We start from the raw sequence: 17,137 nt of genomic DNA, 5'->3' as shown, positions 1-17,137 counted from the left end.
TTTTGAAAAAAAAAATTATTTTTTCATTAAATTTAGCGTACCCAATTCATTTCTTTTTCCAATTAAGGGGCAATTTAGCGTGGCCAGTCCCACCTACCCGGCACATCTTTGGGTTGTGGGGGCGAAACCCACGCAAACACGGGGAGAATGTGCAAACTCCACACGGACAGTGACCCAGAGCCGGGATCGAACCTGGGACCTCGGCGCCGTGAGGCAGCAGTGCTAACCACTGCGCCGCCGTGCCGCCCATCTTTTTTTGAAAAGCTTTTAATCTCAGTTTCAGCCAGCGACATCCCCTGTCTGGCCTCATCGTTCACTCCGCAAGCCAGTCGATCCCTCAGCGTATCATTTAGTGTTGTCCCCTTAGTCACGACGTTCTGCGATCTTCCGGAGCCTCGCTATGCAGGTTGCAATGGTCTTCCCTGGGGCTTTCCCTGTGGAATTGAATTTGAATCCTGACTTAATCACGGGGAGGCTTTGGGCGATGATGCCCCTGCGCTAAATTCACAAAACGAGCTTGCATCGGGCACATTTAACGGCCGGCTGGATGAGTGGGTCCTTCAGAAGCTCGCCCCCTTGTAATGGGTCAGCTGCGATCAAAAGATGTTGCTAAAAGTGACCTGTGGCCTCCCGCCAAATCTTGCTCCCCCGCCCACCACGATTCCCGCTCCCGGGAATCGACGGGTTAGAGAGATCGCTGATCGGCAAGGGTTAGGTGGGTCGGAGACAGACAGGAGGGAGGGTGGATTGACGCTACAACTGGGTCAGCCGTGACCTTGTCGAAGTCCAGAATTAGCCCCCCAAAACCAAAAAGTAGCCCTCCACAAAGTTAAGCTCGACAATTCATTAGATTCCTCAAAATGGGCCCTCGCACAGGGTAACAATTATTTTTGGCCCTTCTCCAGAGCGCCGGGGGTGCCCAGTGATGGACAGGGGCGTTGCTCACTCGCGCTCCTTACCTTGAAAGAGCTGCTGGAATGTGGCGAGTTTGGCATCCTGCTCCTTGCACGCCCGCACGGCCTGGTAATAGTTGAACCGGTAGCGACCCTGGTTGGGTTGGTACGGAAACACAACACCTGGCAAAAAAGGAGGCGGCCATTTTAACCACACCCGCCAATTGGGAGTGGCGGACATTTTAACCACACATAGACTTGGGGAGAGGCGGCCATTTTCACCACAGCCGCCAATTGCGAGGGGCGGCCATTTTGACCATACCCGCCAATTGGGAGAGATGGCCATTTTAACCACACCTGCCATTTAGGAGAGGTGGTCATTTTAACTACACCTGCCAATGGGCGAGACGGCCATTTTAAAAACACCCGCCAATGGGAGAGGTGGCCATTTTAACCACACCTTGACACGTTGGGAGAGGCGGCCATTTTAACTACACTCGCCAATGGGAGAGACAGCCATTTTAAAAACACTCGCCAATGGGAGAGGTGGTCATTTTAACCACACCTTGACTTTGGGAGAGGCGGCCATTTTAACTACACCCGCCAATGGGGGAGGCGGCCATTTTAATTTCCCACAAGACACAGGCCCTTCGGCCCAGTTTGTCCGTGCCGCCCAGTTTCTATCACTTGCGGGAATTTGACCCATATCCCTTTATACCCACCCTGCCCATGTAACTGTCTAACTGTTTAATATAACTCCCTTCTGAAAGGATATCCCGTCCTTTTCCTTGTAGATTTAATTCCCCCCGGGTCACCCAAATATCAATGTCCTTGTGCAGTATCATAAAGGAAGTTCCTCTGGGCTATTTAACCCGGGCAGGCGTCACAAGCCAGCCCAATTCATGCCAGTACCCATGCAAATGAACTTCAGGGGTGGGCCCCGTCTCGGCTGATTGTCCCTCCCTGGCCCCTGGGGACGGCCTCCCAGGCTGGAGTTCCGGGAATCGGGAGTGAATCCCTGCGGCCCGCCCCTTCCCCCCCCACCCGGTCACATGGTGTGCGCGTGGTTGAGAGGCAACATTTGTGGCCAGATAGCTCAGACACCACTTCCCCCCCCGCTAACTAAACCAGCTCCAAGGCACGGTGGGCTTGCAGTTTCCACGACGACGGGCCCAATTCCTTCGGTCGGGCCTTGCTGCAGGGAGGCATCTCCGGGAGAGGGAAGCTAGGGACACACGAGGCAGGAAGGAATGGTGATGATGAGGGGTTGGGGGTTGGGGGGGAGAGGGCGACATGATGAGGGGGGGGGGGGCGTTGGGAAGAGGCTGGTGTGGGGGTGACCGAAAGGCCCGTTTCCGAGGCCTCGGCTGGGTGCGGCCGCCTACCGTCCAGCTTCAGCTCCACGACGGCGCTGTCATCGTCCACGCCGTTGATGATCTCGCACTTGTACTTGCCGGCATCCTCCAGGCTCACGTCCGCGAGCAGCAGGGACACGTCGTACTTGTCCAGCCGGGGAAGGAACGCCCGTCCCGCGAAGCCCCCGTAGCCCCGCTGCCGGTGGCTGTTAGCGATCAGCGCGATGTCCTCCCTGGGCGACTGGCCCAGCTTCACCCACTTCACCCGGTGCCCCCTGGGCACAATGCGGAGGCGGCAAGGCAGGGTGACGTTGGCCCCCCTCTGCGTGTTGATCACTCGCGGTCCTGAATCCTCCAGGTACTTGATGCTACCGAGCATGGCTGCATGGTGAGGGGGATGAGAGAGAGACACAACAGGAGAATTCGCACAGAACACACAAACAGGACAGGTACAGCACGGGGTTAGATACAGAGTAAAGCTCCCTCTACACTGTCCCCATCAAACACTCCCAGGACAGGTACAGCATGGGGTTAGATACAGAGTAAAGCTCCCTGTACACTGTCCCCATCAAACACTCCCAGGACAGGTACAGCACGGGGTTAGATACAGAGTAAAGCTCCCTCTACACTATCCCCATCAAACACTCCCAGGACAGGTACAGCACGGGGTTAGATACAGAGTACAGCTCCCTCTACACTGTCCCCATCAAACTCTCCCAGGACAGGTACAGCACGGGGTTAGATACAGAGTAATGCTCCCTCTACACTGTCCCCATCAAACACTCCCAGGACAGGTACAGCACGGGGTTAGATACAGAGTAAAGCTCCCTCTACACTGTCCCCATCCAACACTCCCAGGACAGGTACAGCACGGGGTTAGATACAGAGTAAAGCTCACTCTACACTGTCCCCATCAAACACTCCCAGGACAGGTATAGCACGGGGTTAGATACAGAGTAAAGCTCCCTTCACACTGTCCCCATCAAACACTCCCAGGACAGGTATAGCACGGGGTTAGATACAGAGTAAAGCTCCCTTCACACTGTCCCCATCAAACACTCCCAGGGCAGATACAGCACGGGGTTAGATACAGGGTAAAGCTCCCTCTACACTGCCCCCATCAAACACTCCCAGGACAGGTACAGCACGGGGTTAGATAGAGCAAAGCTCCCTCTACACTGTCCCCATCAAACACTCCCAGGACAGGGACAGCACAGGGTTAGATACAGAGTAAAGCTCCCTCTACACTGTCCCCATCAAACACTCCCAGGCCAGGTACAGCACGGGGTTAGATACAGAGTAAAGCTCCCTCTGCACTGTCCCCATCAAACACTCCCAGGACAGGTACAGCACGCGGTTAGACACAGAGTAAAACTCCCTCTACACTGTCCCCATCAAACACTCCCAGGACAGGTACAGCACGGGGTTAGATACAGAGAAAAGCTCCCTCTACACTGTCCCCATCAAACACTCCCAGGGCAGGTACAGCACGGGGTTAGATACAGAGTAAAGCTCCCTCTGCACTGTCCCCATCAAACACTCCCAGGACAGGTACAGCACGGGGTTAGATAGAGCAAAGCTCCCTCTACACTGTCCCCATCAAACACTCCCAGGACAGGTACAGCACAGGGTTAGATACAGAGTAAAGCTCCCTCGACACTGTCCCCATCAAACACTCCCAGGACAGGTACAGCACGGGGTCAGATACAGAGTAAAGTTCCCTCTACACTGTCCCCATCAAATGCTCCCAGGACAGGTACAGCACGGGGTCAGATACAGAGTAAAGCTCCCTCTACACTGTCCCCATCAAAAACTCTAAGGCCAGGTACAGCACAGGGTTAGATACAGAGTAAAGCTCCCTCTACACTGTCCCCATCAAACACTCCCAGGACAGATACAGCACGGGATTAGATACGGGGCAGCACGGTAGCATTGTGGATAGCACAATTGCTTCACAGCTCCAGGGTCTCAGGTTCGATTCCGGCTCGGGTCACTGTCTGTGCGGAGTCTGCACATCCTCCCCGTGTGAGCGTGGGTTTCCTCCGGGTGCTCCGGTTTCCTCCCACAGTCCAAATATGTGCAGGTTAGGTGGATTGGCCATGATAAATTGCCCTTCGTGTCCAAAATTGCCCTTAGTGTTGGGTGGTGTTACTGGGTTATGGGGATAGGGTGGAGGTGTGGACCTTAGGTAGGGTGCTCTTTCCAAGAGCCGGTGCAGACTCGATGGGCTGAATGGCCTCCTTCTGCACTGTAAATTCTATGAAATCTATGATACAGAGTAAAGCTCCCCCTACACTGTCCCCATCAAACACTCCCAGGCCAGGTACAGCACGGGGTTAGATACAGAGTAAAGCTCCCTCTGCACTGTCCCCATCAAACACTCCCAGGACAGGTACAGCACGCGGTTAGACACAGAGTAAAACTCCCTCTACACTGTCCCCATCAAACACTCCCAGGACAGGTACAGCACGGGGTTAGATACAGAGAAAAGCTCCCTCTACACTGTCCCCATCAAACACTCCCAGGGCAGGTACAGCACGGGGTTAGATACAGAGTAAAGCTCCCTCTGCACTGTCCCCATCAAACACTCCCAGGACAGGTACAGCACGGGGTTAGATACAGAGTAAAGCTCCCTCTACACTGTCCCCATCAAACACTCCCAGGCCAGGTACAGCACGGGGTTAGATACAGAGTAAAGCTCCCTCTGCACTGTCCCCATCAAACACTCCCAGGCCCGGTACAGCACGGGGTTAGATACAGAGTAAAGCTCCCTCTACACTGTCCCCATCAAACACTCACAGGACAGGTACAGCACAGGGTTAGATACAGAGTAAAGCTCCCTCTACACTGTCCCCATCAAACACTCCCAGGACAGGTACAGCACGGGGTTAGATACAGAGTAAAGCTCCCTCTACACCGTCCCCATCAAACACTCCCAGGACAGGTACAGCACGGGGTTCTATACAGAGTAAAGCTCCCTCTGCACTGTCCCCATCAAACACTCCCAGGCCCGGTACAGCACGGGGTTAGATACAGAGTAAAGCTCCCTCTACACTGTCCCCATCAAACACTCACAGGACAGGTACAGCACAGGGTTAGATACAGAGTAAAGCTCCCTCTACACTGTCCCCATCAAACACTCCCAGGACAGGTACAGCACGGGGTTAGATACAGAGTAAAGCTCCCTCTACACCGTCCCCATCAAACACTCCCAGGACAGGTACAGCACGGGGTTAGATACAGAGTAAACCTCCCTCTACACCGTCCCCACCAAGAGGTCAGGAGGGAGCACGAGGGCAGAGTGTTTGAGGATTACCTTGATCGCCTCGGACCTGGTAGCGGTACTCCTCGTTACTGCGATCGCCCTGCGACCTGTAGTAATACGGACCGGCCCAACCCAGGGCGAGAAGATGTGACACCATCAGAGTTTGGATCGCCGTCATCTTGGGGTTTCACCCTGGGGTCCTCCTGCACGCAACGTGAAACAGGCACTCATTAGGCAACCCTTCCTCGATACCCCGCGAAGGAGCCATTTTGTGGCCAAGTCTATCGTTTACTGATGGTGGGGAGACGCTGAGGCGAGACGAACATCGATGGGCTGGTAATCCAGACCACCCCCCCCCCCCCCCCACCCGGATAATTGCTCTGGGGATGGAGGGGACACAGGTTCGAATCCCCAGCCGGGCCACCGGTGCAATTAAAATTCAACTAATCAAATCTGGAATTGGGAAACGAGTCTGGGTAACGCCGACCGTGACAACGATCGTCGATTGTCCTCAAAAGACGTCTGATTCACTTATGTCCCATTTGGGACAGGAAATCTGCCTCCTTACCCTGGTCTGGCCTACGTATGAATCCCTCCCCCCACCCCCAACCCCACAGCAATGTAGTCAGCTCTTAACAGCCCCTCTAGAAATGGCCGAGCGAGACGCAAGGTGCAAGAGGGCAGTTAAGGATAGGCCCTCTCCCAGCGGCGCCCCACATAGAATCATAGACTCCCCACAGTGCAGAAGGAGGCCATTCAGCCCATCGAGTTTGAACCAACCATCTGAAGAAGAGCCCAAACCAGGCACCAGTCGCCCACCCTATCCCCGAAACATAACCCGCACATCTTTGGTCACTAAGGGGCAATTTAGCACGGCCAATCCCCCTAACCTGCATATCTTTCGACACTAAGGGACAATTTAGCACGGCCGATCCACCTAACCTGCACATCTTTGGACACTAAGGTACAATTTAGCACGGCCAATCCACCTAACCCGCACATCTTTGGACACTAAGGGACAATTTCTCACGGCCAATCCACCTAACTTGCACGTCTTTGGACACTAAGGGTCAATTTAGCACGGCCAATCCACCTAACCTGTACATCTTTGGACACTAAGGGGCAATTTAGCACAGCCAATCCACCTAACCTGCACATCTTTGGACACTAAGGGACAATTTATCACGGCCAATCCACCTAACCTGCACATCTTTGGACACTAAGGACCAATTTATCACGGCCAATCCACCTAACCTGCCTATCTTTGGACACGAAGGGACAGTTAAGCACGGCCAATCCACCTAACCTGTACATCTTTGGCCACTAAGGGACAATTTAGCACGGCCAATCCACCTAACTTGCACATCTTTGGACACAAAGGGGCAATTTAACACGGCCCATCCACCTAACCTGCACATCTTTGGACACTAATGGACAATTTAGCACGGCCAATCCACCTAACCAGCACATCTTTGGCCACTAAGGGACAATTTAGCACGGCCAATCCACCTAACCAGCACATCTTTGGTCACTAAGGGGCAATTTAGCACGGCCAATCCACCTAACCTGCACATCTTTGGACACTAAGGGACAATTTAGCACGGCCAATCCACCTAACCTGCACATCTTTGGTCACTAAGGAACAATTTAACACGGCCAATCCACCTAACCTGCACATCTTTGGACACTAAGGGACAATTTAGTATGGCCAATCCACCTAACCAGCACATCTTTGGACACTAAGGGTCAATTTAGCACGGCCAATCCACCTAACCTGTACATCTTTGGACACTAAGGGGCAATTTAGCACAGCCAATCCACCTAACCTGCACATCTTTGGACACTAAGGGACAATTTATCACGGCCAATCCACCTAACCTGCACATCTTTGGACACTAAGGACCAATTTATCACGGCCAATCCACCTAACCTGCCTATCTTTGGACACGAAGGGACAGTTAAGCACGGCCAATCCACCTAACCTGTACATCTTTGGCCACTAAGGGACAATTTAGCATGGCCAATCCACCTAACTTGCACATCTTTGGACACAAAGGGGCAATTTAACACGGCCCATCCACCTAACCTGCACATCTTTGGACACTAATGGACAATTTAGCACGGCCAATCCACCTAACCAGCACATCTTTGGCCACTAAGGGACAATTTAGCACGGCCAATCCACCTAACCCGCACATCTTTGGACACTAAGGGACAATTTAGCACGGCCAATCCACCTAACCTGCACATCTTTGGTCACTAAGGAACAATTTAACACGGCCAATCCACCTAACCTGCACATCTTTGGACACTAAGGGACAATTTAGTATGGCCAATCCACCTAACCAGCACATCTTTGGACACTAAGGGACAATTTAGCACGGCCAATCCACCTAACCCGCACATCTTTGGACACTAAGGGACAATTTAGCATGGCCAATCCACCCAACCTGCATATCTTTGGACACTAAGGGACAATTTCTCACGGCCAATCCACCTAACCTGCACATCTTTGGACACTAAGGGATAATTTAGCACGGCCAATCCACCTAACCTGCATATCTTTGGACACTAAGGGGCAATTTAGCACGGCCAATCCTCCTAACCTGCACACCTTTGGTCACTAAGGGACAATTTAGCACGGCCAATCCACCTAACCTGCACATCTTTGGACTGTGGGAGGAAACCGGAGCACCCGGAGGAAACCCATGCAGACATGGGGAAAACGTGCAGACTCCGCACAGACAGTGACCCAAAGCTGGGATCGAACCTGGGACCCTTGGCGCCATGAGGCAGCAGTGCTAACCACTGTGCCACGAAGCTACCCCCGTCTCTCTCTCTCTCTCTCTCCCTCGGTCTCTCTCTGTCTCTCTCTTTCTCTCTCTTTCTCTCTCTCTCTCTGTTTCTCTCTGTCTCTGTCTCTCTCTCTCTCTCTATCTTTATTTATATCTCTGTCTCTCCTCTCTCTGTCTCTCCTCTCTCTGTCTCTCTCTCTCTATCTGTCTCTCGCGCTCTGTCTGTCTCGTTCTCTCTCTCTGCCTCTCTCTCTATTTCTGTCTCCATGTGTCTCTTTCTCTCTCTCTCTTTTTCTCTCTCTCTCTCTGTTTCTCTCTGTCTCTGTCTCTCTCTCTATATATATCTCTGTCTCTCCTCTCTCTGTCTCTCTCTCTCTATCTGTCTCTCTCTTGCTCTGTCTGTCTCGCTCTCTCTCTCTGTCTCTCTCTCTCTGTCTCTCCTCTCTCTGTCTCTCGCTCTGTCTGTCTCGCTCTCTCTCTCTGTCTCTCTCTCTCTGTCTCTCCTCTCTCTGTCTCTCTCTCTATCTATCTCTCTCTCTCTATGTCTCTCTCGCTCTGTCTGTCTCGCTCTCTCTCTCTGTCTCTCTCTCTCTGTCTCTCTCTCTCTGTCTCTCTCTCTCTATCTGTCTCTCGCGCTCTGTCTGTCTCGTTCTCTCTCTCTGCCTCTCTCTCTATTTCTGTCTCCATGTGTCTCTTTCTCTCTCTCTCTTTTTCTCTCTCTCTCTCTGTTTCTCTCTGTCTCTGTCTCTCTCTCTATATATATCTCTGTCTCTCCTCTCTCTGTCTCTCTCTCTCTCTATCTGTCTCTCTCTATCTGTCTCTCTCTTGCTCTGTCTGTCTCGCTCTCTCTCTCTGTCTCTCTCTCTCTGTCTCTCCTCTCTCTGTCTCTCGCTCTGTCTGTCTCGCTCTCTCTCTCTGTCTCTCTCTCTCTGTCTCTCCTCTCTCTGTCTCTCTCTCTATCTGTCTCTCTCTCTCTATGTCTCTCTCGCTCTGTCTGTCTCGCTCTCTCTCTCTGTCTCTCTCTCTCTGTCTCTCTCTCTCTGTCTCTCCTCTCTCTGTCTCTCTCTCTGTCTGTCTCTCTCTCTCTGTCTCTCCTCTCTCTGTCTCTGTCTCTATCTGTCTCTCTCTCTATCTGTCTCTCTCTATGTCGCTCTCGCTCTGTCTGTCTCGCTCTCTCTCTCTGCCTCTCTCTATTTCTGCCTCCACGTGTCTCTTTCTCTCTCTCTCTTTTTCTCTCTCTCTCTCTGTTTCTCTCTGTCTCTGTCTCTCTCTCTCGCTCTCTCTCTATATATATATATCTCTGTCTCTCCTCTCTCTCTCTCTCTGTCTGTCTCTCTCTGTCTCTCTCTCTGTCTGTCTCTCTGTCTCTCTCTCTCTGTCTCTCTCTCTCTCCTCTCTCTGACTCTCGCTCTGTCTGTCTCGCTCTCTCTCTGTCTCTCCTCTCTCTCTCTCTGTCTCTCTCTGTCTGTCTCTCTCTGTCTCTCTCTCTCTCTGTCTCTCTCTCTCTCTGTCTCTCTCTCTCTCTGTCTCTCTCTCTCTGTCTCTCTGTCTATCCCTCTCTCTCTCTCTCTGTCTCTCTCTGTCTGTCTTTCTCTCTGTCTCTCTCTCTCTGTCTGTCTTTCTCTCTGTCTGTCTGTCTCTCTCTCTCCCTGTCTCTCTCTCTCCCTGTCTCTCTCTCTGTCTAACTCTCTCTCCCTCTCTGTCTCTGTCTCTCTCTGTCTAACTCTCTCTCTGTCTCTGTCTCTCTCCCTGTCTCTCTGTCTCTCTCTCTGTCTCTCTCTCTCTGTCGAACTCTCTCTCTGTCTCTGTCTCTGTCTCTCTCCCTGTCTCTCTGTCTCTGTCTCTCTGTCTCTGTCTCCGTCTCTCTCTCTCTCTCTGTCTCTCTCTGTCTCTCTCTCTGTCTCTCTCTCTCTGTCTCTCTCTCTCTGTCTCTCCCCCTCTCTCTCCGTTTACTCCCCATCGATGACGCTTTGTTGACCCAACAGGTGCCAGATCCCTCGACGGGGGTTGGGGATGGGGGGGGGGGGAAATGTGGCGGTGGTGGGGATAGTGGGGGTGGGGGGGTGGGGATGGTGGGGGTGGGGGTGGGGGGGGGGGATGGTGGCTGTGGGGATGGTGGGGGTGGGGGTGGGGATGGTGGGGGTGGGGGTGGGGGGGGGGGATGGTGGCTGTGGGGATGGTGGGGGTGGGGGTGGGGATGGTGGGGGTGGTAGGGGTGGGGGGGATGGTGGGCGTGGGGGGGTGGGGGGGATGGTGGGGGTGGGGATGGTGGGGGTGGGGGGTGGGGGGGGGCTTGGGGGGGATGGTGGTGGTGGGGAGGGTGGGGGGGGGTGGGGGGGGCTTGGGGGGGATGGTGGTGGTGGGGAGGGTGGGTGGGGATGGTGGGGGTTGGGGGGATGGTGGGGGTTGGGGGGGAATGGTGAGGGTGGGGATGGTGGGGGTGGGGGTTGGGGGGATGGTGGGGGTGGGGATGGTGGGGGTGGGGGTGGGGGGGGATGGTGGGGGTGGGGATGGTGGGGGTTGGTGGGGATGGTGGGGGTTGGGGGGATGGTGGGGGTGGGGATGGTGGGGGTTGGGGGGATGGTGGGGGTGGGGATGGTGGGGGTTGGGGGGGGGGAGAGATGGTGGAATGAGTTTGGCAAAACCCCCTCGAGTCCTGTCTGACAGCACAGAATCCCTACAACACGGGAGGGGGTAATTCGGCCCCTCGAGTCAGCACCGACCCTCCGAGAGAGCCCCCATAGCCCCGTTACCCAGCAATCCCACCTAACCTTTTGGACGCCAAGGGGCAATTTATCACGGCCAATCCGCCTAATCCGTCTTTGGACTTGCGGGAGGAAACCGGAGCGCCCGGAGGAAACCCACGCAGACACGGGGGCGGGGGGGAGAACGTGCAGACTCCGCACAGACAGCGACCCGAGCCGGGAATCGAACCCGGGACCCTGGAGCTGTGCTAACCCCTGTGTTGCCCATAAGGAGAAGGGTAGGGGCAGAGGGTGAGGGGTGAGGGGTGGTGCAAAGGGAGAGGAGTAAGGGGGGGGGGGGTGGGTCATCTCTTTAATCCCCCACCCAGACCCCATCGCCCACCCGCCTCGTTTCCTTACCTGGGATGGTCAACCCTCCTCTCGTCTTCGGAGGGGTGGAGGTAGGAAGAGAGAGGTGCCGAGGGAGGGGGGGGGGGGGGGGGTTTGGGGAGCTGAGACAGCCTGATGGGTGGCCGAGGAGGGGTGAGCAGGTCGATGCCACGGGAAGCCGTTCTAGCGGACGGGTCTTCGGTGACGGGCATTTATGCTGCCTCAGGCTCTGCCCTCTATTGTTGCAAAGTGAACACAGAGCTCAGCTCCACAGACAATCATTCTTTGGGCTGCATTGTGCATGCCTGACTGCTTTTCATTGTCTGCGTCCCTGCGATCTTGTGCTTCCGAAGGCGGGCAATTAATGTCCCGCTTTTAAAGGATGTATTGTCCCCCACGCCAGCTCAAATGTCGCCTGTTTCCTCTCCCTCCGCACTGTCACCCTCTCAATGCTTGCCTTCTCTGCCAAGCACTGGCTGGGCAGGGTGAGGCTGGACAGTGAGTCTGTGCCAATTCCCCTGCATCAAGGTTTATTTTTTAATTGGACACCCTTCTGTCAAACATATTAAGTACTGGCCACGCGGGCAAGAGGGTGATGGGACGGTTCGGGCAATGATGTGACAAGTCAACCGGTCCTACTGTCGCCAGCAGGGAGCTAACCAGCTCCGGGAGAGGGTCACGTCCCCCCCTCCCTCTCCCTCTGTGTCCATGTCTCTCTCTCTCTCTCCCTGTCTCTCTCTCTCGCTCTGTCCCTCTCTATCTCTGTCCCTCTCTCGCTGCCCCTGTCATGCTCTCGGTCTGTCTCTCTCTCTCTCTCGCTGCCCCTGTCTTGCTCTCTGTCCCTCTCTCTCTCTCTGTCCCTCTCTCTCTCTCTCTGTCCCTCTCTCTCTCTCTGTCCCTCTCTCTCTCTCTCTGTCCCTCTCTCTCTCTCTGTCCCTCTCTCTCTATCTCTGGCCCTCTCTCTCTCTCTGTCCCTCTCTCTCTCTCTCTCTCTGTCCCCCTCTCTCTCTCTGTCCCTCTCTCTCTCTCTGTCCTTGTCTCTCTCTCTCTGTCCCTCTCTCTCTCTCTCTGTCCCTCTCTCTCTCTCTGCCCCCCCCCTCTCTCTCTCTCTCTCTGTCCCTCTCTCTCTCTCTCTGGCCCTCTCTCTCTCTCTCTGTCCCTCTCTCTCTCTCTCTGTCCCTCTCTCTCTCTCTCTGTCTCTCTCTCTCTCTCTGTCTCTCGCTCTCTCCCTCTCTCTCTCTCTCTGTCCCTCTCTCTCTCTCTCTCTGTCCCTGTCTCTCTCTCTCTCTGTCCCTCTCTCTCTCTCTCTCTCTCTGTCCCTCTCTCTCTGTCCCTCTCTCTGTCTCTCTGTCCCTCTCTCTCCCTCTCTGTCCCTCTCTCTCTCTCGCTGTCCCTGTCTCTCTCTTACTGGCCCATCGCTGGCTTTGAAAGCAGACCAAGGCAGGACAGCAGCACGGTTCAATTCCCGTACCAGCCTCCCCGAACAGGCGCCGGAATGTGGCGACTAGGGGCTTTTCACAGTAACTTTATTTGAAGCCTACTTGTGACAATAAGCGATTTTCATTTTCATTTTTCTCTCTCTCGCTGTCCCTGTCTCTCTCTCTCTCTCTGTCCCCCTCTCTCTCTGTCCCCCTCTCTCTCTCTCTCTGTTCCACTCTCTCTCTCTGTCCCTCTCTCTCTCTCTCTCTGTCCCTCTCTCTCTATCTCTGTCCCTCTCTCTCTCTCTGCCCCTCTCTCTCTATCTCTTCCCTGTCTCTCTCTCTCTGTCCCTCTCTCTCTCTCTGTCCCTCTCTCTCTCTGTCCCCCTCTCTCTCTCTCTCTCTCTCTCTGTCCCTCTCTCTCTCTCTCTCTGTTCCTCTCTCTCTCTCTGTCCCCATCTCTCTCTCTCTCTGTTCCTCTCTCTCTCTCTGTTCCTCTCTCTCTCTCTGTCCCTCTCTCTCTCTCTGTCCCTCTCTCTCTATCTCTGTCCCTCTCTCTCTCTCTGCCCCTCTCTCTCTCTCTGTCCCTCTCTCACTATCTCTTCCCTGTCTCTCTCTGTCCCTCTCTCTCTCTCTGTCCCGCTCTCTCTCTCTCTGTCCCTCTCTCTCTCGGTCTCTCTCTCCCTCTGTCCCCCTCTCTCTCTCTCTGTTCCTCTCTCTCTCTCTGTCCCCATCTCTCTCTCTCTCTGTTCCTCTCTCTCTCTCTGTCCCTCTCTCTCTATCTCTGTCCCTCTCTCTCTCTCTGCCCCTCTCTCTCTCTGTCCCTCTCTCTCTATCTCTTCCCTGTCTCTCTCTCTCTGTCCCTCTCTCTCTCTATGTCCCTCTCTCTCTCTCTCTGTCCCTCTCTCTCTCTGTCTCTCTCTCCCTCTGTCCCTCTCTCTCTCTCTGTCCCCCCCTCTCTCTCTCTCTCTGTTCCTCTCTCTCTCTCTGTTCGTCTCTCTCTCTCTGTCCCTTCTCTCTCTCTCTGTCCCTCTCTCTCTATCTCTGTCTCTCTCTCTGTCCCTCTCTCTCTCTGTCCCTGTCTCTCTCTCTCTGTCCCTACACCCCCTCCCTATCTCTGTAACCTCCTCCAGCCCCCTACACCCCCTTCCCTATCTCTGTAACCTCCTCCAGCCCCTACACCCCCCTCCCTATCTCTATAACCTCCTCCAGCCCCTACACCCCCTCCCTATCTCTGTAACCTCCTCCAACCCCCTACACCCCCTCCCTATCTCTGTAACCTCCTCCAGCCCCTCCAACCCCTCCCTATCTCTGTAACCTCCTCCAACCCCCTACACCCCCTCCCTATCTCTGTAACCCCCTCCAGCCCCTGCAACCCCCTCCCTATCTCTGTAACCCCCTCCAGCCCCTGCACCCCCTCCCTATCTCTGTAACCTCCCCCAGCCCCTACACCCCCTCCCTATCTCTGTAACCTCCTCCAGCCCCTACACTCCCTCCCTATCTCTGTAACCTCCTCCAGTCCGAAGGGTGGTGCGGGTGCGTGCGGGGCTCCGGCGGGCGCCAGGGAACGCTACGTAGGCGTACTGGGGGTTGGCGTGCAGCAGGTGGACCCTCTCGACCAACAGGTCCGACTTGTGCGCCCGCACGTGCTTCCGAAGCAGGATGGGTCCGGGTGTCGCCAGCCAGGTTGGGAGCGAGGGTCCCGGAGGAGGACTTCCTGGGGAAAACAAGGAGACGTTCGTGAGGTGTCTGGTTTGTGGTCGCACAGAGCAGCGACCGGATGGAGTGGAGGGCGACCGGGAGGACTTCCTGCCAGAGGGAGACTGGGAGATTCCTGGACCGTAGGGCCAGCAGGATAATCTTCCAGACCGTTCCGTTCTCCCTTTCTACCTGTCCGTTTCCCCGGGGGTTGTAACTGGTCGTCCTGCTCGAGGCAATGCCCTTCCTGAGCAGGAATTGACGCAGTTCGTCGCTCATGAAGGAGGACCCCCTATCACTGTGAATGTACGCGGGGAAACCGAACAGTGTAAAGATACCCTGGAGGGCCTTGCTGACGGTGGAGGCGGTCATGTCGGGGCAGGGGATGGCGAATGGGAACCGGGAGTACTCGTCAATCACGTTCAGAAAGTACGTGTTGCGGTCGGTGGAGGGGAGGGGGCCCTTGAAATTCATGCTGAGGCGTTCAAAGGGACGGGAAGCCTTTATCAGGTGCGCCCTCTCTGGCCGGTAGAAGTGTGGTTTGCACTCCGCGCAGATTCGGCAGTCCCTGGTGACTGTCCTGACCTCCTCGATGGAGTAGGGCAGGTTGGCGGGTCCTTGACAAAATGATAGAAATGAGTGACCCCCGGGTGGCAGAGGTCCTCGTGGAGGGCTCGGAGGCGGTCCACTTGTGCGGTGGCACAAGTGCCGCGGGGACAGGGCGTCAGGAGGCTCGTTCAGCTTCCCGGGACGGTACAAGATCTCGTAATTGTAGGTGGAGAGTTCGATCCTCCACCGCAAGATCTTGTCGTTCTTAATCTTGCCCCGCTGTGCGTTATCGAACATGAGAAGCAACCGACCTTTGGTCAGTGACGAGAGTGAATCTCCTGCCGGCCAGGTAATGCCTCCAATGTCGCACAGCTTCTACTATGGCCTGCGCCTCCTTTTCGGACCGAGGAGTGGCGGATTTCTGAAGCGTGGAGGGTTCGGGAGAAGAAGGCCACGGGTCTGCCCGCTTGGTTGAGGGTGGCCGCTAGAGCTACGTCGGACACATCGCTCTCGACCGGGAAAGGGGAGGGACTCGTCGATGGCGCGCATCGTGGCCTTTGCAATGCACGCTTTGATGCGGCTGAAGGCCTGGCGGGCCTCTATCGACAGGGGGGAAGGTTGTGGACTGGATCAGTGGTCGAGCCTTGTTGGCGTAATTGGGGACCCACTGGGCATAAGGAAGCCCAGGCAGCGCTTTAGGGCCTTGGGGCAGTGAGGGAGGGGGAACTCCATGAGGGGGGCGCGTGCGTTCGGGGGTCGGGGCCTATGACTCCATTTCCGCACTACGTAGCCTAGGATGGCTAGACGGTCGGTGCTAAACACGCATTTCTCCTTATTGTAGGTCAGATTAAGGATATTCGCGGTCTGGAGAAATTTGCGGAGGTTGGTGTCGTGGTCCTGCTGGTCATGGCCGCAGATGGTGACGTTGGCAAGATACGGGAACGTTGCGCGGTAAGCCGTACCGGTCAACCATTCGGTCCATCTCGCGCTGGAAGACCGAGACCCCGGTTCGGGACACCGAAGGGAACCCTTAAAAAATGATAGAGCTGCCCATTGCCTCGAAGGCAGCGTACTGGAGGGGGTGTAGGGGCTGGAGGAGGTTACAGAGATAGGGAGGGGGTGTAGGGGGCTGGAGGAGGTTACAGAGATAGGGAGGGGGTGTAGGGGCTGGAGGAGGTTACAGAGATAGGGAGGGGGTGTGTAGCGGCTGGAGGAGGTTACAGAGATAGGGAGGGGGTGTAGGAGCTGGAGGAGGTTACAGAGATAGGGAGGAGGTTGTAGGGGGCTGGAGGAGGTTACAGAGATAGGGAGGGGGTGTAGGGGCTGGAGGAGGTTACAGAGATAGGGATGGTGTGTAGGGGCTGGAGGGGGTTACAGAGATAGGGAGGGGGTGTAGGGGCTGGAGGAGGTTACAGAGATAGGGAGGGGGTGTCGGGGCTGAAGGAGGTTACAGAGATAGCGAGGGGTGTGGGGGCTGTAGGAGGTTACAGAGATAGGGAGGGGGGTGTAGGGGCTGGAGGAGGTTACAGAGATAGGGAGGGGGTGTAGGGGCTGGAGGAGGTTACAGAGATAGGGAGGGAGTGTAGGGACTGGAGGAGGTTACAGAGATAGGGAGGGGGTGGTAGGGGCTGGAGGGGGTTACAGAGATAGGGAGGGGGTGTAGGGGCTGGAGGAGGTTACAGAGATAGGGAGGGAGTGTAGGGGCTGGAGGAGGTTACAGAGATAGGGAGGGGGGAGTGTAGGGGCTGGAGGAGGTGACAGAGAGAGGGAGGGGGTGTAGGGGCTGGAGGAGGTTACAGAGATAGGGAGGGGGGTGTAGGGGCTGGAGGAGGCTACAGAGATAGGGAGGGAATGTAGGGGCTGGAGGAGGTTACAGAGATAGGGAGGGGGGTGTAGGGGCTGGAGGAGGTTACAGAGATAGGGAGGGGGTGTGTAGGGGGCTGGAGGAGGTTACAGAGATAGGGAGGGGGTGTAGGGGCTGGAGGAGGCTACAGAGATAGGGAGGGAATGTAGGGGCTGGAGGAGGTTACAGAGATAGGGAGGGGGGTGTAGGGGCTGGAGGAGGTTACAGAGATAGGGACGGGGTGTAG

At 55.5% G+C, this 17,137-nt stretch overlaps 1 protein-coding gene across 1 annotated transcript in view; it reads right to left on the bottom strand.

Annotated features, from left to right (window-relative positions):
* Nucleotides 1–11,985, bottom strand: part of LOC140402942 (hyaluronan and proteoglycan link protein 2-like) — a 34,609-nt gene extending 22,624 nt beyond the window's left edge. Inside the window, exons 1-4 of the mRNA XM_072490584.1 lie at nucleotides 11,413–11,985; nucleotides 5,565–5,716; nucleotides 2,279–2,629; nucleotides 960–1,076 (exon numbers count right to left, since the gene is read on the bottom strand). Coding sequence (XP_072346685.1) covers nucleotides 960–1,076; nucleotides 2,279–2,629; nucleotides 5,565–5,691 — 595 coding nt within the window. The 5' untranslated portion in view covers nucleotides 5,692–5,716; nucleotides 11,413–11,985. The remainder of the gene's footprint in view (nucleotides 1–959; nucleotides 1,077–2,278; nucleotides 2,630–5,564; nucleotides 5,717–11,412) is intronic.
* Between the last annotated feature and the right edge of the window lie 5,152 nt (nucleotides 11,986–17,137).

Source organism: Scyliorhinus torazame, chromosome 26 (genome assembly GCF_047496885.1).
Source record: "Scyliorhinus torazame isolate Kashiwa2021f chromosome 26, sScyTor2.1, whole genome shotgun sequence".
Taxonomy (NCBI): Eukaryota; Metazoa; Chordata; class Chondrichthyes; order Carcharhiniformes; family Scyliorhinidae; genus Scyliorhinus; species Scyliorhinus torazame.
Note: the sequence above shows the minus strand (reverse complement) of the source record. Positions and strands in the feature narration are given on the sequence as shown.